The following is a 26438-nucleotide window of genomic DNA, read 5'->3' as shown; positions in this document are numbered from 1 at the left end:
GCTTGTCTGGACATTAAAAAATTTGGGGGGGGGGGAGGCTCTGCATTCTTCTGTTGCTTTTGTTGACTGTTCCGAATTTTTTTAAATGTTTTTTTTTTATTATTTCAATATTCTATTTTGTAATGTTTTTCTATATCATTCTGACAGTACTAAACTGTTAATAATTAGGCCCTTCCCGACTGCCCTCTGGCTATATACTTCCTATATGCACATACCCCGTGCAGATAGCACGTATATAAACAGTCAGGCAGAGCTTTAATCCCAACGCTGATCAGCATTGGGATTAAAGCTCCCTCCTTTGCAATCTAGCAGGAGCAGGTCTGGTCCTGGCTGTAAGACACATCGGAGACCCTGAGGAGAAGACAGGAGCAGTTTATTAGCGCTCTTGCCTTTTCCGTCACTGGGAGGAGAGCGTTGCACAACACAGGGAGGGAGGGCAGCAAGTTGCAAAATCGCTTCCTCTATTGATCCCGGTGGTCACGTGAACGCTGCGGGTGCCTCGGTGCAGGATCTGAGCTGCACGGTCTAAGGAGACCCTGATCAACTCTGCCTGTGTGTGATGCCCCCACATGGGGCTGTTTACCCGTATCCACAGGAGCCCCAGTTACAGTGGAAAAAGTAAAAAAAAAGTTGCACGGCCGCCACTGCTTCTCCCCGTGCACGGATAAAAAAACATCTGGCCGATTGGGGGGGGGGATTGGTCAGCCAATGGAAAGCGGTGACGGGGACGAGCCTCACTAGTGTCACCAGCGATGCTAGGGAGGCTCATCCCCGCCTGCCATTAGCTGCCCCACCCCCGACGCCAGATGTTTTAATCGGCGCACGGGGAGAAGCAGCGGGGGCCCTGTGGGGACCAGGAGCGACGCGGGTGCTGGGGAGCCAGGTAAGTACATTGTGTCTGAGGGGCCCAGGCATATGGTGGAGGCACTTCAGGGATCGGTTAACCCCTTTAAGGGCCCTTTACACTGCTTGATGTTTGGGCAGATTATCGCTAACGAACTTTCGTACGGATGTTCGTTACCGATAATCTGCCTGCATAAAGATGTTGACAATTATCTGATGAAGGAACAAAACGCTCATTCATCGGGTAGTAGAATTGTTCATATGGTCACCTAAATAATTGTTTGCCGGCAATAGATCATGTCTATACAGCACTTTGCTGCCAGCAAACAATGATTCTGTTTGGAGACGAACAATAGCATTCGTGATCACTCTTCCCCATACTGTGGAGGAGATCGCTGCATGTAAATGCAGATTTCTCCTCGATTGACGAGCAAGTGATTATCAGGAAGGGAATGCATGCTTCCTAGCACTCGCTTGCTACATCTGGTCATTTAAAGGGGCTAGAGAAGGTCAAGTGAGGCTGTTTGCTGTATTAAAAGTCCAAACTAAGGAGGAAGTTTAAGAGCCAGGACAGGAAGTAGAATACATGGAGTGACTTCAAAAATGATATCCAGAGAGCCATCCAGCCCAAAATAATGAGAAAATAAAAACATTTAAAGGGACACTACTATCAAAGTTTTTTTTATTTTTTATCACATATTAACAGTCTATAAATGAATGTTCATATATACAGGCAGTTTTTTTATTTTCTCATTATTTTTCCTGGCTTTTGGTATTTTAAACCTGCTCTGATTTTCTTGTTCTTTCATAGTTTACACCCTTAAAAAAAGACATAAGTCCATCAAGTTCAACCAATGGATTTCATCCATATGCTGTTGAGACATCTGGATTATATTGTTTTTGTAGGCAAAACATTGTTATGGTTTTCATGATTTAGGCCTAATATTACTTTAGGCTACACATTTGCACTTTTGCTCCACACATCTGTCTTCCCTTTCACTTTGGTATCTGAATATATAAGTTGGCATGTGGTTAGTAGTCTACAGAGATTTGCATTGGGTTTTTATCTGAGACAGGGCAGCATGTCATCTTCTTTGGTTCTGTGATATTACCGGGGTCAGGACCAAACAATTGCTCTAGATCAGTGTTTCCCAACCAGTGTGCCTCCAGCTGTTACAAAACTACAACTCCCAGCATGCCTGCACAGCCAAATGCTGTCTGGGCATGGTGGGAGTTGTAGTTTTGCAACAGCTGGAGGCACACTGGTTGGGGAACACTGCTCTAGATTACAGAAGAGCATGGGTTTGAAGTGTATCTGTTTGTGTCTGTGGGGGTGTTTGTTATTTTTGGTAAGTGAAATGCTTTACTTGGTGGCACATTTCTGAATATACTTGCATATGTCTCCTTGATTTTTGTTCTTTATTATGTATCATTTCTCATTCAGAGTTGTGTCTGTTTTTACAGCAAGAATAGCACAGCAGATTTAGTAAAACTAGAGGTGAGAAAAGGTGAAGAAGTTGCCTATAGTAACCAATCAGATTCAGTTCTCATTGTTTTGTAAGTGAAAGCTGTAATGTGATTGGTTGGTATGGGCACCTCCTCCACTTTTCCCTTGCATTAGTTTTGATAAATCTCCCCCATGATATTGATCCATTTTTTTTCAACAGTGCCTTACAGATACAGATTTATCATGACTCTGACAGCTCACTCCACTTTCACATATGGCTAAAGTCAGTTTTAGCCAAGTCAGATTTATGATCGGCCCTTTAAGACTGTAATAAATGTGGTTTGACGGTAGCAGTTTATCCTTCAGTAAGCAGCTTTACAAAAGTCGCACGTCTTTACGAAAAAGTTGCATGTTCTATTAAAAAGTCGCATAAGATAAGCATGGTCCTCACTGGAGTGAAATTGCGCATTTTTCTTGCGACTTTTTAAATAGTCGCAATAGTAAATCTGTCTAGAGATTAATTTACATAAGAACACCGTCCACTTTCAGAAAACTGGCGAGCATAGTGCAGACCCAATAAAAGTCGCAAATTTTTGCGCAGTTTAGGCGATTGCGCAAAAGTTTGCGACTTTTTCACTCCATTATTCTGACTTGAGCTAATGATACATCTGGCCCATATTCTCTACCACTGAGACTGCTGTCTCTACAATGTTGTTTTCTTCTATTTTCTTCCATTTGTCAACATGGATGGGAGATCCAAGTTGGAGTTTCAGATGAATGAAGGAGTTTATAGATTTTTTATTTTTTTTCAGGTAATGTAATGTTCTTTTTTCATTGTAATTTGTGGATGAACCTTCATTATTTTATGGGTGTTATTATGGTTTCCATATTAATTGTAGACACACGTATACATCAGACTGTGTCTGTCAAACAAACACCACCGTTCCTTGGATATAGAAAAGGCTTGTTTTAAGTTCCCCTTTCAGTGTATAATTCTGAAATCTTCACCAAAATATGTTTTCTATCTATTCTAAGAAGGTGGATTTGGGTCAGAAAAAGTGTTCTTCTCTAGCTGTAGACTAAAGTCCAAAATACAATCCAAGGAGCTGGAGCAGAATATATTAGCTTTGTCTATCGTAGTTGTTCAACCTTCAAAAATGTTTCAAAGTAGATACACGTTGGCAGAGTGTGCCTGCATTGCTGAAATAACAGTCCAGTATTTCTTCTTGTGACGGCACTTGGCTTCAGGAATGTGTACGTTTCTGTGGTAATGCGAGAAAGAAGTGCTCATCCAGACTCTCATCCTGTTCTGGCATGACATGATTGCAATTTCACTGATCTGTGAATTGGGTGGCCTGTTAATCAAACCACTAAACAACAGAGAGGCTTACGGCTTCCATGTTTGGCAGTATAGCGTGTTTATAAGTCAGTTTTTTTGCTGTGTACAGCAAAATGTACAGTACTTCCAGAAAATTGTATGTTTCTTTGGTATTTGAAGTACAGAAGAATTATTTTTTATGAAGGATAGGAGATGTTTTCATTAATTTTGTGAGGATTATGATTTATGAACAAGGCAGTACTGATCTTAAGAGTTAGGAAAGGAAACTAGTCAATAAATCTGACTATAATGTAACACACAGGTTCATACACAGGCAGCATCATTGTAGAGAGATAGCAGAATCTGCAGGGGAGGGATCATGCTGGTAGCATCAGTATAAAGAGAGATAGCAGAATCTGCAGGGGAGGCATCATGCTGGTAGCATCAGTATAAAGAGAGATAGCAGAATCTGCAGGGGACGGATCATGCTGGTAGCATCAGTATAAAGAGAGATAGCAGAATCTGCAGGGGAGGGATCATGCAGGTAGCATCAGTATAAAGAGAGATAGCAGAATCTGCAGGGGAGGGATCATGCTGGTAGCATCAGTATAAAGAGAGATAGCAGAATCTGCAGGGGAGGGATCATGCAGGTAGCATCAGTATAAAGAGAGATATCAGCATCTGCAGGGGAGGGATCATACTGGTAGCATCAGTATAGAGAGAGAGCAGAAACTGCAGGGGAGGGATCATACCGGTAGCATCAGTATAGAGATAGCAGAATCTGCAGGGGAGGCATCATGCTGGTAGCATCAGTATAAAGAGAGATAGCAGAATCTGCAGGGGAGGGATCATGCTGGTAGCATCAGTATAAAGAGAGATAGCAGAATCTGCAGGGGAGGGATCATGCTGGTAGCATCAGTATAAAGAGAGATAGCAGAATCTGCAGGGGAGGGATCATGCTGGTAGCATCAGTATAAAGAGAGATAGCAGAATCTGCAGGGGAGGGATCATGCAGGTAGCATCAGTATAAAGAGAGATAGCAGCATCTGCAGGGGAGGGATCATACTGGTAGCATCAGTATAGAGAGAGAGCAGAAACTGCAGGGGAGGGATCATACCGGTAGCATCAGTATAGAGAGAGCAGAAACTGCAGGGGAGGGATCATACTGGTAGCATCAGTATAGAGAGAGAGCAGAAACTGCAGGGGAGGGATCATACAGGTAGCATCAGTATAGAGAGAGCAGAAACTGCAGGGGAGGGATCATACCGGTAGCATCAGTATAGAGAGAGAGCAGAAACTGCAGGGGAGGGATCATACAGGTAGCATCAGTATAGAGAGAGCAGAAACTGCAGGGGAGGGATCATACTGGTAGCATCAGTATAGAGAGAGAGCAGAAACTGCAGGGGAGGGATCATACAGGTAGCATCAGTATAGAGAGAGCAGAAACTGCAGGGGAGGGATCATACTGGCAGCATCATTATAGAGAGAGAGCAGGAACTGCAGGGGAGCGATCATACTGGTAGCATCAGTATAGAGAGAGAGCAGAAACTGCAGGGGAGGGATCATACTGGCAGCATCAGTATAGAGAGAGAGAGCATAAACTGCAGGGGAGGGATCATACTGGTAGCATCAGTATAGAGAGAGAGCAGAAACTGCAGGGGAGGGATCATACAGGTAGCATCAGTATAAAGAGAGAGCATAAACTGCAGGGGAGGGATCATACTGGCAGCATCAGTATAGAGAGAGAAGAAACTGCAGGGGAGGGATCATACTGGCAGGATCAGTATAGAGAGAGCAGAAACTGCAGGGGAGGGATCATACTGGTAGCATCAGTATAGAGAGAGAGCAGAAACTGCAGGGGGAGGTGAAGAGATCATACAGGCATCATCAGTGTAGAGAGACAACACAATATTCAGGGTTAGCCGGATCTGTGCTGCCGTTAGTGCACGCGTGCCGCCGGAAGTCCGCTCCGGCCCCATTCACTATAATGGTGACACGCCGGAGGTCCGGCTGCAGCACGGCAAACATGCGGAGAGGCGGCCAGAATAAAACTACAACATGTCAATAATTGCATCAGGAGGAATGAGTGCCCTGCTCGCCAGAGCTTACAATCTATGAGGAAAATGTTTAAAATGCGTGTTTGGGACTTTAGAATTGATGGCCTTTTTTTAGGAGAAGCCATCAGTATTTCATTGTGTTGGTCCAACTTTCGGTATCTCCAATAGTCAGCTACTTGAAGGGGTCAATGTGCTAGCTGTCCACTTGTTTACCAGGTGCATTTCTGTAATTTTAGTAGCAGCTGTGCCCTGTATAACAGCTTAGTCCCACTAGAATGGGTGAAAGACGTAGTGTGCTATGAATCCAGGCATAGCCACTTCTAAAGGACGGAGCTGTACCTGGTAAACAATGAAGGGAATGTAACGCTCGCTGGAACACTATGGCCCGTTCAAAGAGTTTGATAATTTGGGATGCTGAGAATTAGATTTCCTAACCTATTCCCTAATCTAAAGCCTCATGCACACGTTCGTGAAACACGGACCGTGTGATACCGGCCTGGATTTTTTCTGAGTGCAGGAGTGCACAGCGTCCGTCGTTGGTTGCCATGACGCCATGCGCTTCCTGCTGCCGCCGCAATACAGTGATGCACTAGTTGTCATTTTTAAAGTCACTGATAACCTGTTTAAACAGCCATAAAACTCATTTAATAGAGAATGGTATAACTAGATTTCTAAATCTGAAACTACCTGAACAAAGCTGTAAAGTCATGTCTGCTAGGGGTCTCACTTCCGCCTAACTTGCAGTGCACTGCCTGTTGTCAGGCAAGATCCATCCCTGGTAACAGAGACTCAGAAGACATAGCTGAGATTGTGAGCCTGATAAAACAACTACTTCTACACTGCTTCTAAACATCACAGGCGCTTCCTGCCTTATTTCCTGCATTTGGAACTCAATAGAAGAAAACAAACATAGTGGGAAGTGAGGTCACTGCATACAGTACTGGCACATTCAACAAAAAGGAGACGCCCACTGCTTGTGAGAGAATTGCATCCAGCTTTGCTGCTGAAACAGGGAATTATATGGCTGAAAGGGACTTTAGGGAAACCTAAACATAACTGTTCCTTCTCAGTTATTATTGTACAAAGAAGCACATCCATTATGCAAACTTTATTTAAGCAACCGCTGTGTTGGCTTTGTCACATAATACCTTGTACAATGATAAGGAAAAAACCTTACACCGGTTGGGGTAGATTTACTAATGAAATTGCCCCTGAATTCTGTTTTATACTGAGCCTGAATACTGGCATATATGTTGTGCATCTCATGTACAAAGTGTCTTAGAGATGCTGACTTTGTCAAGAGTGTGTGGGTTATCGGTAGATAGTGTTGGCTTAAGTTACAATACTGTGTGCCGAAATTGTGTTTGGTTCCAAATTTAACTGAAAAGTAAGCCAGCTAAACTTAGTCTAGGCAGTCTAAAGCTGCACCAGATTTATCATCTAGCTTCAGCAACTGAGTTAAATCTAGTACAGGTTAACAGCATCTAAATTTTAGAGAGTGTTAGTAATTCGGCCGCATTAACTCTAGATAATTGTATATATCAGTAGTCTTTTAAACGCATTTGTGATACTTTTTAATTAAAATATACATTGGATTATAATTTACGGTTTCAACATATCACAAGACATAATGCACAACATTTCTTTGGAAATAGTTTGATGGAAAAAATATATTTTTATAAACAACCTTATAAAGCAAATGTATCAAGAGTTAGTGTATGAAGGCTGTATTTCCATCTGTGTCCCTGATCATGTTGAATGCATCTCTTTAATGCTAACCTAGAGCTGGGGATAATAAGTGGTAAATTTATCTTGATGAATGCTGTCAGTGCGCTACAGTTTCAATTTGCAAACTAGGTTAATGTTCAATACCCAGAATACAATTGTTAATGCAGTAGCTAATGTCAGAGGTAATAATCAAACTGGAGCTTCTCTGATTCTATTACATTTTACAGTCTGGCTAGGTATTTTCAGGGAATGGAGTGGGTGGATTACTTCAATGCTCCAGAGGTAGCCAGCGTTGTGTGTGGTCTATGGTACCAAACGCCATGTGAATTTCTAATTGCATTGGTTTCTATTATCATACAATATTGGACATTAGAACAGTTTTTCTTTAACCACTTGGATTCAGTGAACATACTTACTATTCCAGTTTACAGCTGCCTAAAATGCAGATCTGAGGCAGGCTGGTAATACTCACATAGTAATAACGGTAGGATTTAGAGGAGCATTTTGTATTTCTGTTGACATCTTAGTGCTTGTCATGCTGATATCAGTAGGGGCAGACTGACCATAGACTCTGCAGGGCAAATTCCTAGCGGGCCTAAGCCCAGGGAGCTACCCGTTTCACAGCCGCTGGCCAGATATTTATCATTCTGATGCTCATAGCATTAATTAATGCTAGGAGCATCAGATACTTATGTACCTGGCCAGCAGACGCAGGTGCCCTCCTGAATTCAGTTGTATCACTGTCCTCAATATTGTGATAGGGCAGTATTTTATGTTGCACTGTGGTATTTGATTTTGCCTGGGCGGTATTTTGTGCTGCACTGTGGTATTGCTAGCTCCGTCTACTTCTGGTGTTCCTGCCTACTTGTTTTTTGTGTTGGCCATGCCTACTTGTGTTGCCCTGTTTTCTGTCAATTTGGACTCGCCAACTTGGGGCCACTTTTAGTTTTTTCCCCCAGGACTACTTTAAGGCCACCTGCACACATTGTGGAATATATGCGGTTTTTCTATCCTGATTCCAGTTGCGGAAAAACAACAGCACAGTACAGTACATAGTACATATCTCATGTACACTTTGCGGATTGTTTCCATGTGGAAATTGACCTGCAATGTGGAATTCCAATCCGCAGCATGTCAATTACGGTATGTTTGCGGTTTTAACTGTATTTCACCCTTTTCCAATAAAAGGGTGGGATCTGCACCAAAACCACTCCAAAAACTGCTGTTAGGAATGACGGATTTTGGTGCGGATATGGAATAGAGACGCACATATAAATCTGCATGGAAGTTCACGCGGATCTGCATGTGTTCACCTACACTCGTGTGCAGGCGGCCTAAGTTGCCGATCCGCCCCTGCAAATCAAACTATATTATCTAAGACTTGCATCATGGAAATGTTTTACTTCTCACGTCAGTAAGGGTTAACATGAATGTGCATTAATTGTGGGCCATACTAGATGGATTAATGGTTCATTTTCTTTCTATTTATAATATTTTTATAGAAAGTCTCCTTTTACTCCTTTGGTAGCAATAACTGCATTACTTCCTTAGGATTCCTGCTGATTTTGGCATGTGCTTTTTTACGCTGGTACCTCCTCCAGATCATCGTATCGGGCATTGTCATTATACAGGCAATCCTGACAATGCTGGCAATGGACACAATCTCAAAATACCTGAGACACAAAGAGAGGAATATTTATACAGTTACTACTACTAGTCACGTCTTTTCTTCACTATAGTAACAGGATTTTTGTGTTACAAATGCTGTTAAAAACCCAGTGTTTAAAAGTGTTTTCTGAGATTTTACTACTGATGACCTATCCTCAGGAGAGGTCATCAGTACCTGATCGGTGGGGTCCCCTGCATAACGGAAATGGGACGGTACCTGATCGGAGGACTCCCCTGCATAATGGAAATGGGACGGATCCGTTTTGCAGCCCATAGACTTCTATTATGACAGAATGAATAACGGAATGCCTCTAAAGGCATTCTGTCATAGAATTGCGTTATGGTCCGTGGTACCGGAATCCATAACGCAATTCACCTTTTACCACCAAACGAAGTGTGAACGAATTTCAATATATGAAATTCTCTTATCTCTAGTCTTAACCTGACATACTTCATTTAATAAATACTTGTATTTCCTATAGAAAAACTATTTTTGTTAGGACTTTGGTATGATGTTCCTCTAGTTATACTTCTAAAAATATATTGGTACATTGACAACTGGGCATTACCCTTCCCTTCATCAGTAGCACATGGTGTGTATTGAGTACCCCTTTGACCAGGGAAATTGTAACACAAATGTTGTGCCATTGCCCTCTTATTTCTCATTGTATGCCAATTGTGAAGCAGCGGCATAACCTTATGCCCACAACCATGGATCATCTTTTTCATTCCAGTGCTTGCAGTTTTGGCCCTTGGTTTATAGGTCACAGATATCAAATGTAATTGAGGAAAATCACAGCACTCTCTCGAGCAAATACTTAGTGTTATTAGCCGAATAAATCTACGTTTCAACTCTAAGTCTTTATCAAGCTGTCCTAAGTTTTTAGTAAAGTCACCATAACACAGCATGGAATGTCTGCCAGTGGAGCTCAGAATGGCCCACTCAAGAGCTTATTGCAGTTATGAAGATTATGTTCCTAATTTTCCAACACATCTTTACTCAGATACCATGTATCATTGGTCTTGTCAATCAAAATCAAGTAAAGTAATATATTTTTAAAAATGTTTTTTTTTTATTACCATTATCTGTGTTATAAAATTATATATTTGTTTATTTTTAGGGTCGTAAAAGTGAAGCTGAACAATACTTTTTAAAAGCAATTCAGCTGGATCCCACCAAAGGAAATTGTTATATGCATTACGGTGAGTAAAAAATGTTTTTTGTCATCCAGAGTAATTTTGTATGATGGTTGCATGTGTGCTTTTTCTGTTCTGTTTATTCTATAGAGGTGTTCCGGGAGTTTTACACTTATACTCACGTATCCTCAAGTGCAATTATTTACACATATTCTCTGGATAGGTCATCAGTATCTGATCGGTGGGGGTCCAACACCCAGGACCCTCACAGATCAGCTGTTTCAGAAGGCGCAGCGCTTCTGTGAGCACTGTGGCCTTCCCTCAGCTTTTCCTAGGCCCGTGATGACACGTTCATCGGTCACGTGTCCTAGGCACTGCTACGAGTGCTGATGCTTCCCAAGCAGCTGATCAGTCCAACACCCAGGACCTCCGCAGATTAGATGTCTCTCAGCCTTCTGTAGGCCATGTGACGTCACTTTCATTAGTCAACTGGCCTAGACGCAGCTCTGCCCCATTGAAGTGAATGGGGCTGAGCTGCAATACCAAGCACAGATTGCTATACAATATTCGATGCTGTGCTTGGTAAACAGAGAGAATGCTGTGGTGTTACTCCAGGCCCCGTTGCCTTCTCAAACAGCTGATTGTCGGGGACCCTGAACCCCAACCGGACCCCAACTGATCAGATACTGTTGACCTATATAAAGTATATACTGTATAAATTCAGCATCAGTTTTTTTTCCTATTTTTATTCTGTTAACATAGGATGTCCACCCAAAACAGGCCATAAATACTTTTATGGGCATATTTTATTGTTATTTTTATTGTGTTTTATTTATCTTGGGCAAAAAAATAATTCTAATTGGTTTATTAAAAATTTTCAGCAGTTTGTCTACCACACCTTTCAGCTTTGCTGCATCCAGACTTTTCCTTCTCACTCATTTCCATCAGAGTGTTGCTCTGTTGGCTCCATCTGTAGCCTTGAGGGAGAAGATATAATAAGGATATGCCTAAACAAGTCATTGTTATTTGAAGGGAAAAAAAGCAACATTTTGCCATTTTATACCACCTTCGCCACTTTTGAAAAGTGTTGGAGGGGGTGGCCCTTCTCAAGCATTGGTGGCATATCACTAGGATATGCCACTAATGTCTGATAGGTGCAGATCCCATCTATGGGACCCATACCTATCTATAGAACGAAGCCCACAAAGTGAAGGAGAGTGTACCATACATGCACATGCGTTCTCCATTCATTTCTATTGGAGTGCTGGCTCAGCTATTTCCATCATCCCCATGGAAGTGAAAAGAGAGGTGCCCCACTTCCCACTCATTTCTATGGGACTTCTGCAGAAATGAATGGAGAGCAGTTGCATATGCGTGGTCTGCTCTCCTTTACTTTGCATGTTCCATTCTAGAGATTGGCAACCAATGTGTGAGATGGGCCAACCCCTTTAGTTTAATTCGAGATTCATCACTGCAATATTTTATAAAAGTTGCAAACTTACTCCAGTAGGAGGGTGTCATAGGAAAGCTGGAATTCTAGACAAAAGTATAAGGTTTAAAGATGCCGCAATTTTATCAATTAGCAACATTTCATAAATTTGCCACAATATTCCAATGCAGATTCAAGCAAAAACTGAAAAATTACCCTCATGATTTCCTCCCTTTATCTTTATCTTCTTAACAGCTCATAAACACTAATTTCATCTAAATTCTTACCAAACTGATAGGAATATGGCTTAAATAAGTGTTTTTGAGCTGTCAGGCATCTAGGTAATAAGGCCCACAGACTGAGCTTTCCGAGCAGTAATGGATTTCACTGACAAGGAGAAGGAGCAGTCTGCAGATGCAGTGTAACTAAGGACTGTAAAAGACAAACTGTTGAAAATGTTTGGGAAAGACTAATTGGTGATGATTTTTCTTCTAGGTAATTAGAATGCAGTAATAAAAAAATGCCCCCAAGTTGTCCATAGTCTTTAAGTGACAACTTTTTCATTAGAAAAGGTAAAGCTATCGAGCTTATGTTTCTTTAATTATTATTAGCCTAGTTTTTCTACTATAAAAATCTGTTTGTTTTTTTATTTGATCTTTTGTTAATCTTGAAGTTCCAATCTAACATTTTGACGTTAATTACTTTATAAAATGTATGTCTTCTGTACTCAATATTATTTCATAACCTGAGTACCCTTAGAAATGTAATTAGGATTTATAGTAAGTCTTAAAGTAAAGTATCTTTTCCTCATATAGTTTGACTTATGAATGTAATTAACTTTGCAGATTCTGAAATTTTCCATAGTGGAAAGAACTTCTAAAGAATAACTTTTGGATAGCTTGCTGGTGATAACTTACATTTTTGAACAAGGAAGATTAAAAAAGCACAACACAGTGATAGACTATATCAGTGGTAGTTAAACTCCATCCTTGACTCCATCAATGGCCGCACTTCAATTTAATTCAGGCCTTCTTGAGAAGTAGATATTTGCACATACACATACAGTACAGACCAAAAGTTTGGACACACCTTCTCATTCAAAGAGTTTTCTTTATTTTCATGACTATGAAAATTGTAGATTCACACTGAAGGCATCAAAACTATGAATTAACACATGTGGAATTATATACATAACAAAAAAGTGTGAAACAACTGAAAATATGTCATATTCTAGGTTCTTCAAAGTAGGCACCTTGGCATTCTCTTGATGAGCTTCAAGAGGTAGTCACCTGAAATGGTCTTCCAACAGTCTTGAAGGAGTTCCCAGAGATGCTTAGCATTTGTTGGCCCTTTTGCCTTCACTCTGCGGTCCAGCTCACCCCAAACCATCTCGATTGGGTTCAGGTCCGGTGACTGTGGAGACCAGGTCATCTGGCGCAGCACCCCATCACTCTCCTTCATGGTCAAATAGCCCTTACACAGCCTGGAGGTGTGTTTGGGGTCATTGTCCTGTTGAAAAATAAATGATGGTCCAACTAAACGCAAACCGGATGGAATAGCATGCCGCTGCAAGATGCTGTGGTAGCCATGCTGGTTCAGTATGCCTTCAATTTTGAATAAATCCCCAACAGTGTCACCAGCAAAGCACCCCCACACCATCACACCTCCTCCTTCATGCTTCACGGTGGGAACCAGGCATGTAGAGTCCATCCGTTCACCTTTTCTGCGTCGCACAAAGACACGGTGGTTGGAACCAAAGATCTCAAATTTGGACTCATCAGACCAAAGCACAGATTTCCACTGGTCTAATGTCCATTCATTGTGTTCTTTAGCCTAAACAAGTCTCTTCTGCTTGTTGCCTGTCTCTAGCAGTGGTTTCCTAGCAGATATTCTACCATGAAGGCCTGATTCACACAGTCTCCTCTTAACAGTTGTTCTAGAGATGTGTCTGCTGCTAGAACTCTGTGTGGCATTGACCTGGTCTCTAATCTGAGCTGCTGTCAACCTGCGATTTCTGAGGCTGGTGACTCGGATGAACTTATCCTCCGCAGCAGAGGTGACTCTTGGTCTTCCTTTCCTGGGGCGGTCCGCATGTGAGCCAGTTTCTTTGTAGCACTTGATGGTTTTTGTGACTGCACTTGGGGACACTTTTAAAGTTTTCCCAATTTTTCGGACTGACTGACCTTCATTTCTTAAAGTAATGATGGCCACTCGTTTTTCTTTACTTAGCTGCTTTTTTCTTGCCATAATACAAATTCTAACAGTCTATTCAGTAGGACTATCAGCTGTGTATCCACCTGACTTTTCCACAACGCAACTGATGGTCCCAACCCCATTTATAAGGCATGAAATCCCACTTATTAAACCTGACAGGGCACACCTCTGAAGTGAAAACCATTTTAGGTGACTACCTCTTGAAGCTCATCAAGAGAATTCCAAGAGTGTGCAAAGCAGTAATCAAAGCAAAAAGGTGGCTACTTTGAAGAACCTAGAATATGACATATTTTCAGTTGTTTCACACTTTTTTGTTATGTATATAATTCCACATGTGTTAATTCATAGTTTTGATGCCTTCAGTGTGAATCTACAATTTTCATAGTCATGAAAATAAAGAAAACTCTTTGAAACTTTTGGTCTGTACTGTATCTTTTTTACACCTCAGTTATCTGCCAATATTTTAGTTGACTAAAGTCTAGTTTGGATAAAAGAAAGAAAAAGTTACAAAATACATGTAATGGGATCATAGACATAGATGCACATAAATATACACACAGCACACCGTATGTATTTACAATTGCCATTTGAGGATTGCTGGACTAGATGAGAAGTCTGACCTATAACTCTGAGAATGAAGGTGATCCAGTCCCCATCTCTATTTTTCCATGCATTGTGGCACCCCAACCAGCCAGTGTGCAAGGGAGCATCAGCTTAGCTCCACTCAAGTGATTGGGGCTGGCTACAGTTCCCTCTACTGCCAGGTGGTTAGGAGCATCTGTGTAGGACACATATTTTCCCATAAAACTATATACCAATCTGCTCAGCTCCTCCTGCTCTGTAATGCTGTCTTCAGCTCAAACACCATGTTAAAAGTGGAGGGTTTCCATTAATATAATGGCAATACCCCTTTATTCATTGTGTAATTATTTTTATTCTTCCTGGTTTTATTCATTCGGCACAGTGATTTATTTTATGTTAGAAAATATCTAAAATTGAAATGTAAATGTTTAAATATTGCTGACAGTTTCTCCACACAACAATATGGCAGTGTACAGTACTTTTCTTTTAACAAAACCAATACCATCTGTTTAGGATGCATTTCATCATTTCAAATAGTTTTGTTTTGTAAAATATAAAAAACAAAGCAAATAAAAAAACACTAGACCATGCTGAAGAACTCTTAAAGATCAAACAGCACATATTATATGCTAAAGTTATTTGCTTTTATTGGTTGAAATAAACCTTTGGCACTGGTCCTTGACTCATTTATGAGCCATATTTCCAGCATCGCAGATAGTTATTTTCTGTACTTCACAGTGATTGAATAATCTCCATTATTGCTAATCAACAGAAGGGCCATTCCCCTCATCCAGCCTTCTCTATAAACTAGTATTGCCAAAAGCAATACAGAGCAAGCTGCATTCCGAAATCAGCATGAACTGAAATCTCCAGGCCCTTGACCACAGGTTTGATAGAAACTAATTTGGAATAAATTAATCAGTTGGCCTCCTTAACTTACTATGCTGCATGTTCTCTGCACAGAGAGGAATGTCTTTGTGTGGCGCTCAGGAAGGACCACCCAATAGGTTGAATGTGATGATGCACTTAACACAGTTTCAGATCAGTTCAGCCTCTAAGCTATTTCCAATACAACAGTCAATTGAAACAGTTCAAGTTATTGAGCCCTGGAAATATAAACTAGAATTGGGGACTTGCTCTTTGTAATCATTAGGAGGTGTGCTTATTAGCCACAAGCAACACCACACAAACATATTTGTTTGCTCTTTCAATTATAATATAGTTATAGGACTAGTTATCAAAAATGCTGAGAATAACAGTGTGTATGCCATTGCTCTGTATGGCACATTAAAAGGCTAGAGCTACATGGTAACTGACCATTGACTTGACATTACGATTACAGTAGTGTGTCTGAGCCCTCGTACTGAAGTTAATTTGCCACGTGTACTGTGTAAATGATGACTTTAGTTTCTTTTTGTATAATAAAAACTTCCAAAAGGTCATAAAAATCATGTGTTGAAATTGATATTTAAATTGATGGTTAGGTAGAGTTCTAAATTGTTATCAATTAAATTAACATGCATATTTCAATATAGTACAAAGTCACAAAAGAGAGGTACAGTTTACAGAAACTTCCGGTCATGTGGCCAACAGCAAGACCTGTACCTAGGATGGGTTGTGTCATTAGTGTCTGCAATGATAGCCGGTAGAAATAAAGAAAGTTATCAAAAATTAAATTTGGCTGCTTTGGGTTTGCCGAAGTTCACAAATAAATTTTATTTCTTAAGAATTACTTCATCACAATTCGCATTCCATCGTATGTAGCATCCGAAATGATCGGGAATGACGATCACTCTGCTTCTTCCCCCCATGGCATTGAACACCTCAGATGCCGTGTTCAACACTGATCACAGCATCTGACAGTCACATTGAGGTCTTTCAGGGGTTAACCATGGGTTAAAAACAAAAAAATACATACTCACCTAATCCATTTGCTTGCTGAGAGGCCAAGAAAATGTGCCAAATTTCGCCACGCCATGACTGCCTCTGCGCGTGCAAATGGATGAGGTATTTTTGTTTTTTTACCATTTCAGGAAAACAATATTAGTTACCATGAAGCGCAAGGAAATTCGGCTTTATGACTAACCAAATTCTTCCTGAAATTCAGATCGAAGTCCACTTAGTAATCTTCGATTGCCTCAACACTAGTATCCGGCAAGTTGTACGTTTGGTAGGCCCAAATAGGGCATCTTCCCCTAAAGTTCTCTGATCTTACACAGACTTGTTGTCCATATTCTTTCATTCAGCCAACAGCCATCTCTCTCAGCTACCCCATACAAACTCAGCTTGGCCAAGCATATATGTATTTTCAATGGGTAGAGGGAAGAAATCCGCTGACAGCCAACGTTGCTGATATGTATGGGGAGCTGTCAGGAGGTCCCCATACACGTCATATTGTCTGGTGGCCCCACTGAAAACATTGAGTTGGGCGAACAATAAACTATTGTATATGGGGGGCCTTTAGCAGAGGCATGGTCACATAGGCAGTATATGTAGATGTGTAGACACTAAGCTAGCATGTGACAAGAACACCATGCATCTATGTCCGTAAGAATCTTATTGGAATGGCTTGGACTTGAGCAGCTGCACGTCATTATAATAATTAGAAACTCCATTTAAAATGCAAACTAGACGTTCTGGTTGTATCAGCCATCTAACAGAATGCCTTGTATAATAATATACCATCAGACATTGTGAATATTACGACGCCCAAGCTATCTGCAGACAAATGGGTGGCTTTTTACAGCTTTCATTTACTTTGATTAATTTGCTTGCATGAAATGAAAGGCTGACACTCGCTTGCTTTAAGGACATTGTTGTGTATAACTTTCCGTTCAGTGAATTAAATACTCAAGCTTAGTTTATGTTGTGTGTGCTTCTTACATGTCGTCAGAGACTGATTCATGATCATTCACTTCAAAGCAAGACTGTAACATGACCCATTGAGTATATATATATGAGAACCCTTAAACAAGTGCTCACCCTCTTTGTAGTCGGCTCCAGTGGCAATTACTGTACTTGATGCATAGTGATCTTTTGAGGCATTTAAAAAGGATTTGACATATAAAGCAGTAGGAAATGTTTTTTTTTTTTTTCTGTTTTAAATATAGTCTGTAATCAAGAGAAATGTCAATGAGAAACATTTGTAATGTTTAGCTGTCTGTATACTATTATAGGCCTAAAGTATCTGCAGTTGTATGATTCCTTGACATTAATGGAATGACTTTAAATTACTTTAAAGGGGTATTCATTTTAGCGCTTATCACTATGATATGCCATCAGTGGAACCCTTGCTGATCTGGTTTTTGCCTTCACAGTGGTCAGTGCAATAAACTGCCGTGCCCTGCCAGGAGGGTGGCCAGGAGTGCAACTGTTCTGGGAAAACCTAAGAAGGGGATTAATTTTCAAGATCAATGTGGGTCTTAGAGGTCAAATTCTTGCCAATCAATAAGGTGTTGACACATCTTCACAATAAGTGTAAGGGTACTTTCACACTAGCGTTATTCTTTTCCGGCATTGAGTTCCGTCACAGGGGCTCTATACCGGAAAAGAACTGATCAGTCTTATCCTAATGCATTCTGAATGGAGAGCAATCCATTCAGGATGTCTTCAGTTCAGTCACTGTACGGTTTTTGGACAGAGAAAATACCGCAACATGCAACAGTTTTCTCTCCGGCCCAAAAAACTGATTGGAGAGCAATCCGTTCAGGATGTCTTCAGTTCAGTCTTTTTGCCATTTCAGGGCAGAGAAAATAGCGCAGCATGCTGCAGTTTTCTCTCCGGCCAAAAATGCTGATCACATGCCGGACCCAGCATCAATTTACATTGAAGTGTATTAGTGCCGGATCCGTCATTAAGTGTTCCGGCAAAACAGAACCGGCATTCTAGTCTGCGCATGCGCAAACCGAAATAGATGCAAAAAAATCTTATACATCAATCAATGCATTTGTCAGACGGAACCGCATCCGGATCCGTCTGACAAATGCCATCAGTTTGCATACGTTTTGAGACGGAACTGCCTGCCGGAATCCTCTGCCGCAAGTGTGAAAGTACCCTTACCTCTTTAAATAAGAGTGACCCAAAAGTACAGAATGGTATCCACAGGGAATTTAAATGAGGTGTGGTAGAAGAAGGTTATAAAAAGCTCTTGTGTACATGACATATGTGAAAAGTGAAGGCAGTCATGATTTTATGAAGACAAGTTCAATTGAAGCCTGTAATCAAGACAATTCGATTCTAATGTGTAGATATAATTCCGATTTTTAAGCATGCTTAAAGATCAGCGCTTGTCTGCGGCAGATTATGCTAATAGCAATCCGCAAACCACTAGACAGTATGGGGACGAGCGATGGCATAGCTATCAATCCTCCCCTTGCTGAGAAGGAGATCGCTGCATATAATAGCAGTGGTCTGCTCCGCTAGCTAGCAAGCGATTGTCGGGAAGGAACACTTCCCTTCCGACAGTCGCTTGCTCGATTGGCCTAAGTAATACTGGCATTGGGGTGCTGGTTAGTGTTGAGCGAATCGAGCTTCAGATCCTACATTCGAAGTCAATTTGCTCAAAACTTTGTTTTAATGCTGTACGGAGACCCGTTTCCATACAGCATTCATATGTATGGGCCCCTACGAGGGAAATTCGCTATTACCGTAGTCTAACGGGACTTCTAAGAATAACTTCTGGATTTGATTTTTCAACTTTAAAACCATTTTCAAACAAGGGTCCGAAGTCAATTCGAATGCCGAAGTTACTTACTAAAGTCTCGAGACTTTGGTGATAACTCTGTTCACTTAACTGGAGCCCATACATTTTACTGCTATATGGAGACAGGTCTCTATACAGCATTAAAACAAAGTTTTGAGTGAATCGACTTCAGATCTAGGATCCGAATCTTGATTCGCTCAACACTAGTGCTGGCACACAGCGCAGTTTTCCCGCAATGCATTTTGTTATTGTAGCTAGCTGAAATGATTAAATTAATAGTGCCAGGTGTTGGTCCCCAACTATAGATGTTGCTTCTGAGGATTGGTCAACAACAGTGATGGTCAGTTCGCAGTGTTCGCCAGTGAACACATGCGGGCTGCCATCTTTAGTAAGGTAGACTTACTCGTCCGGCGATGCACAGGTAAGCCCCTACCTGTGTCGGGAGCCGGTCTGAAATCAAATGCGGTCCCCGGGAGCAGGCAGTTGCGAGAACAGCCCGATGAAGGCCCTCGGAACTGCCTGCTCCTGGTGACTACATTTGATTTCAGACCGTCTCCCGGCACAGGCACAGTTAAGGACTTACCTGTGCATCGCCGGACAGGTGAGTTTATCTTACTAAAGATGGCAGCCCGCATGTGTTCGCTGGCAAACATTGCGAACTGACCATCACTGGTCAACAATATCATTAGCCCCCAAAAAAACGACTTTAATTTTTTATCATCCTCTGCCTCTTAGTCCACCACCAGGGCTGTGATGGCTATGGCTGTTTTGTCATATAATCTCATTTCTCATGATATACATCTCGTTACTGCTTATAGAAGAAAAGAAAAACAAAATGTTTTTTTAACATATGACCTATTTCATCTTATGCATTTTTTATTTTATTTTTTTCATTTTATTTTTTCACTTTTTCACTATTATTCATTGAGACCCACACCTCACTGGAGTCATTTCAGCTTTGTGGTTCATGATGGACTGACTGCTATCCCGATGAGTAATTTTGGAGTCTTTTGAAATGCAAACAGAGGATAACCACTACTTTATGTGGTCATCTGATAACGGCACTAATTAGCTCTAAACGTTTAACGGTCAGATTTAATCACTTAGGAAAAGGAAGAAAACTTTCCTGGCCCTACTCCTTGTATGGAGGTAGAGAGTCCTCATGGCTGAATTATTGCAGGGGAGTTAATGACTGCAGTATGGGAGAAGGTAGGAAGAGGCAGACAACATCGATCACAAAGATAAAGCATGACTGTGCTCACTGACAGCTGCGTTCTCTGTCTTCTTTCTACCACTAAATTCAGTACTGCTTGCTATTCCTTGACATATGCATTTGCATTGCAGGCCAGTTTCTTCTGGAAGAAGGGCGTATTATGGAAGCAGCAAAAATGGCTAAGAAAGCTGCAGAACTGGACAGCTCTGAATTTGATGTTGTCTTTAATGCAGCTCACATGCTCAGGTAAGTGAGATCCTGGCATATTGCCTGGTACAGTATGGTAATACTATGTAATATCAGTACACAGAGGCAGAATGACTCGCATACGGTACATGTGACGAGCTGCATGAATAGTCACAGAAATGTCACATGCAAACAAATTCTCATTTACTTGGCGACATTAATATTTTTCTTTTGAATTCTGGTGACCTTCTTTCTTGCATTATGCACATAATGTACGTATTTTGCAAACTACGGACACCATCCGTGTTGTATATGCGTTTTTTTATTTATTTTGCGGACCCATTGACTTCGAAGCTTCCGTGGTCCACATTTTGTGCCCATTTATAGGAGATGCTCTTTCTTTTTGCAGAACGGACATACGGATGCGGAAGGCATACGTGTGATCCGTGTGCCTTCCGCATCCGTATGTCTGTTCTGCAAAAAGATAGAATATATTCACAAAATGCAGACCATGGGCTCATTAAAGTCAGTAGATCTGCAAAGAAAATGCGGACTGTATCAGTAATTTTACGGATCCACAATTTGCAGACCGCAAAATAGATACAGTCGTGTGCATGAGTCTTTTGATGCAACAGTAAATGCAGCCATATTGTTACTTTTGAATTGGCTGTGCAGTAACTGATATTAATATTCTCATTTTGTAATTTATTGAACTGTGTAACAAAATGACTGTTTACCTTCAGTTTCTGAGAAGCTCATATGTACAACCAATGTGGCCGCTCTTGCCTCTCCCACTTTTGCAAAAATGGTTGCCACCTTAATACTGAAAAGTGCCAATGTCTGGTTGTTAACCCATTCCCGACTGCAATCCATTTATATACGTGATATTTGCACATGCCCCGTGCTGCTATCATGTCTATAAACGTCAAGCCAGTTCTTTAATCCAAGCGCTGCCCCTGTCCTGCAGCATACAGTTCAGTAATGCCGGCAAGGGACCAATCAGAGTGGCCCCTTGCCAGCAATCGATCCGATTGGTTAGTCTATGCAGACTAACCAATCGGATTGCGGCAGTGAAAAAATGCCGATTTTCAGGCTCTGATCTGCGCTCTGCGTTCCTCGTGCCCCCGATCTGTGCCCCTCCAAGCCCCCCCTTGTGTCCGCCTGCCCCTGAAGCTCATCTCCTGCCTCCTGCCCTGATGCGGTCTGCCTCCTCCGCGCCCCATTCCTACTGCCCCAGTCTCCCTCAATGTTGGCCGTACCCCCCCTCCTTTCCAGCGCTGCCCCCTGCCTCCGATGCGGTCCCCCTGCTGTGTGTGATGGCGGCAGCTCCATTCCTGAGCCGCCGCCATCAGCAAAGAGTGTCAGCTCTATGCTGACACTTTGCTGTAACCCCATAGATGCCGCGGCAGAGGCATCCATGGGGTTAATAGAGGGAGGGGGCTCCCTCTCTCCACCATCGGGGCTGCTGCGCTGCCATGGCAACCAGACGCTTTGCAAAAGCATCCAGTGTTGCCACCTACAGGGCATCTGATAGTATTATACTTTGCAATTCAAAAGCATTGCAAAGTATAGTACAGCCATCAGCCCCACTGGATCTTCAAGATCCAAGAGGGACTTGCTAAAAAAAAAAAGTGAAAATAATAAAAGTAAAAATAAATAAATGAATAAAAATGTAAAAAAAAATTGCCTTTTCCTATAAAAAATAAAAAATACACATATTGGGTATCACCGCGTCCGTAACAACCGTCTCTATAAATATATCACATGATAGACCCCGTCCGATAAAGCCATTTTTGTCACCTTACATCACAAAAAGTGCAACAGCAAGCGATCAAAAAGGTGTATATCAAACAAAATGGTACCAATAAAACAGTCACCTCATCCTGAAAAGAAATGAGACCCTACATAAGAAAATCGCTAAAAAAATAAAATAAAACTATAGTTCTTAGAACATTGAGACACTAAAACATAATTTTTTTATTTCAAATATGCTAATTTTGTGTTAAAGTGAAATGAATAAAAAAAGTGTACATATTAGGTATCGCCGCATCCGTAATAACCTGCTCGATAAAAATATCACATCCCTAACCCCTCAGATGAACATCGTAAAAAAAAAGCCATTTTTGTCACCTTACATCACAAAAAGTGCAACAGCAAAAATTTATACCCTATTTAAGGCAATCGCCCAAAAAATAAAAAAGCTATGGCTCTCAGACTATGGAGACACTAAAACATCATTTTTTTGGTTTCAGAAATGCTATTATTGTGGAAAAATTCAATAAAATAAAAAAAAGTATACATATTAGGTATTGCCACGTCCGTAGCGATCTGCTCTATAAAACTGTCACATGACCTAACCCCTCAGGAAAACGCTGTAAAAATAAATAAAAACTGTTCCAAAAAGCCAATTTTTGGGTCACCTTGCCCCATAAAGTGTAATAATGAATGATCAAAAAATCCTATGTACCCAAAAATGGTACCAATAAAAACCTCAACTCTTTCTGCAAAAAACAAGCCCCTGCACAAGACGATCGGCAGAAAAATAAAAACATATGGCGTTCAGAAAATGGACACACAAAAACATAATTTCTTTTTCAAAAATGCTTTATTATGTAAAACTGAAACAAACAAACAAACAAAGAAATTAGGCATATTTTATATCATTGCGTCCGTAACAACCTGCTCTATAAAAATAGCACATGATCTACCCTGTCAGATGAATCTTGTAAAAAAAAAAAAAAACTGTGCCAAAACAGCCATTTTTCAGTTACCTTGCCTCACAAAAAAACTTAATATAGAGCAATTAAAAATCATACGTGCCAATAAAACAGGCACCTTATCCCCTAGTTTCCAAAATAGGGTAACTTTTTGGGAGTTTCTACTGTATGGGTGAATCAGGGGGGCTTTAAATGGGTCAAGGCATCTAAAACCAGTCCAGCAAAATCTGCCTTCCAAAAACCATACGGCGTTCCTTTCCTTTTGTGCCCTGCCCTGTGCCCTTACATCAGTTTACGACCACATGTGGGGTGTTTCTGTAAACCGCAGAATCAGGGTAATAAATATTGAGTTTTGTTTGGCTGTTAACCCTCAATGTGTTAAAGAAATTTTTTTAATAAAATGGAAAATTTAGAAATTTCATCTCCATTTTCCATTAATTCTTGTGGAACACCTAAAGGGTTAACAAAAGTTATAAAATCAGTTTTGAGTAACTTGAGGGGTGTAGTTTCTACAATGGGGTCATTTATGGGGGGTTTCCACTTTGTAAACCCCACAAAGTGACTTTAGACCTGAACTGGCCCTAAAAAGTGGGTTTAAAAAAGCTTAAAAAAGCCTTCTAACATCCTAAAAAAATAAAATAAAATTTCCAAAATGATGCCAACATAAAGTAGACATATGGGAAATGTTAAGTAATAAATATTTTATTAGGTATGACTTTCTGTTTTAGAAGCAGAGAAATTGAAATTTTGAAAACATTTTGAATTTTTCAAACTTTTTGGTAAATTTGGGATTTTCTCATAAATTAAGGTGAAATATATTGACTCAAATTTTTGACTATCATGAAGTACAATATGTCACGAGAAAACAATCTAAGAATTGCTTGGATAAATAAAAATGTTCCAAAGCAATTACAACATAAAGTGACGCATGTCAGATTTGTAAATGTTGACCTGGACACTGGGGCATCAATGACCCTTGGTCATGAAAGGGTTAAGAAGGATAACTACCAAATTTAGGCTGTTAGTCTAACGTCTCAAATTGCTGGACGACCGCCTCTCCATTCCTACAGGGAGACACATGACCCCCTGTTCTCATGATCAGTGATGGTCACAGTAGTTTTTGCCCACTGATAAGAACCTTACCACCAATCCTGTGCATCTACTGATTGGTGAGACCATTCCTTTTTTTTGTTGTGTCACAAATTAGGTACCATCCTATTGTTGTTTTGGCCCCAGTCGGGTCGCTGTCTATCAGTCGTTGTTGCATGTATTATTTCTTGTTTGTAACGTAGCTTTTAAATTGATACTCATTAAACGTTAAGTTTTAGCTCCCTCTGTTCCCTTCTGGGAATAGTTTAGACTATGTTAAAAATATCCCCTACAATCATATATGGTTACAATCATATATGGTGTAAAACTTGCGCTTGAACAGTATAACATTTGTAAAACTGTTAGCAGTCTTTTGCTGTTGTACAGAGTATTGTCACATTACAAATTTCACTCGAAGTGACTGACGGCCCTTGCCCAAATATTCAGTGCTTCTGATAGTAAATGTATTATTACCTCTATCACAGCATGTTGCACCTATTTGTGAGGTTGCACCATCCTTGTTTGTGGATGCCTTGGCAACTATGAGGAAAATTGCTGCTAGGCTGCTACCTTTCATAAGACTTACCTCCTAAAAGGTACATCTTTTATACTGCAAACACTATGTACATTATCTTGAGCGCTGTCCCTGAAAAATGCATGCTTAAAGGGGTTATCCGAGTTATTTTTTTGTTTTTTTTATGTTCCTAACTGGGCAAATGTAACAGCTTTCCAATTAACTCACTTTATCTCCAGTGGCTGGTTTCTCAGATTTCACGGAGGGTCACATGACCTGTGATGTCAGCTTCTCTCCCTGCTCTGATAAAGGTTGTTTACAAGCCTGTAAACAAGACGTCACTGTGCTGGCCACGGCCCCCCCCCCCCCCCCCCCCTTCACTGCCGTCTACTATCTGATTGGATTCTTAACCCCTTCAGCTGCACAGACTAAGGGCTGAAGTGTTTACTGTGTAGCTGCAGGCAGTGAGGAGACAAATGCTGGGCACAGGAGCTGAAAGAGAAGTTCTGCAAAGCATTACAGGTAGGGGGAAGATCCTGTGTGTATTAGCAGTGTCATTATATAAGTGGAACTTGTAGTTCTACACTTACAAGTTGCTGTTTTCTCCCAGCACTCAGGGCAGCTCTTGTATCTACTCCCTTAGCAGTGTCATTATACAGCTGGGACTTTGTAGTCCTACTTATACAACATGCTGCAGAGTCTCCCAGCAGGCAGACATGTCACTCAGGGCAGCTCTTGTATTCACTCCCTTAGCAGTGCAGGGGGAGGGGCAGATATAGTTTTTATTGCATGTAAACAAAGGGCCAGAAAAGAACCAGGGAAATGAGGAAATATTTTATTTTATTTTTGCATAAAACTTGCTTAGCTCAGTTATCTAGCAGATTTTCAGTGCTATATTTTGCTAACAAGTACAAGTACAAAGGCTTTTTAGGGCTACCATCTCAGTCTAAATAGACCAGTTTAATGGGGTTGTCCCACGAAAAATATTCTACAGTTTTCAAACCAGCTCCTGGATCTGAATACTTTTGTAATTGCACATAATAAAAAATTTAGAATAGGCTCTGAGTTTTTAAATAAAATGTATCTGTATAGCACCATCTGCTGTTTGTTATTTTTCTTATATTTTTTTCCTCCGGTTCACTGAGAAGGCCGCTCATGCTCAGTTTCATCCTTCAACTGCCTCCTGAGCTGCAGCAGAAAAGACACTCCACTTAAGCTGCCAGCTTGACATAAATCTAGCAGAGCAATGAATAGTGAGATCTCTGGATCTACAGTGCCTTGCAAAAGTATTCACCCCCCCTTGACTTTTTTCATATTTTGTTACATTACAGCCTTAAGTTCAATGTTTTGTTAATCAGAATTTTATGTGATGGATCAGAACACAATAGTCTAAGTTGGTGAAGTGAAATGAGAAAAATATATAAATAAAACTAATAGAAATAGAAAACAGAAAATTGGCATGTGCGTATTTATTCACCCCCTTTGTTAGGAAGCCCATAAAAAGCTCTGGTGCAACCAGTTACCTTCATAAGTTACATAATTAGTGAAATGATCTCCACCTGGGTGCAATCTAAGTGTCACATGATCTGTCATT

At 40.8% G+C, this 26438-nt stretch overlaps 1 protein-coding gene across 1 annotated transcript in view; it reads left to right on the top strand.

Moving 5' to 3' along the window:
- Window positions 1-26438, top strand: part of TMTC2 (transmembrane O-mannosyltransferase targeting cadherins 2) — a 289642-nt gene that overhangs the window by 212085 nt on the left and 51119 nt on the right. The window contains exons 9-10 of the mRNA XM_044280547.1: window positions 10183-10264; window positions 20470-20584. Coding sequence (XP_044136482.1) covers window positions 10183-10264; window positions 20470-20584 — 197 coding nt within the window. The remainder of the gene's footprint in view (window positions 1-10182; window positions 10265-20469; window positions 20585-26438) is intronic.

The sequence above is a fragment of the Bufo gargarizans genome, chromosome 2 (assembly GCF_014858855.1).
Source record: "Bufo gargarizans isolate SCDJY-AF-19 chromosome 2, ASM1485885v1, whole genome shotgun sequence".
Classification (NCBI taxonomy): Eukaryota; Metazoa; Chordata; class Amphibia; order Anura; family Bufonidae; genus Bufo; species Bufo gargarizans.
The sequence above is the reverse complement of the archived record's forward strand: the minus strand, read 5'-3'. Positions and strand labels throughout refer to the sequence as shown.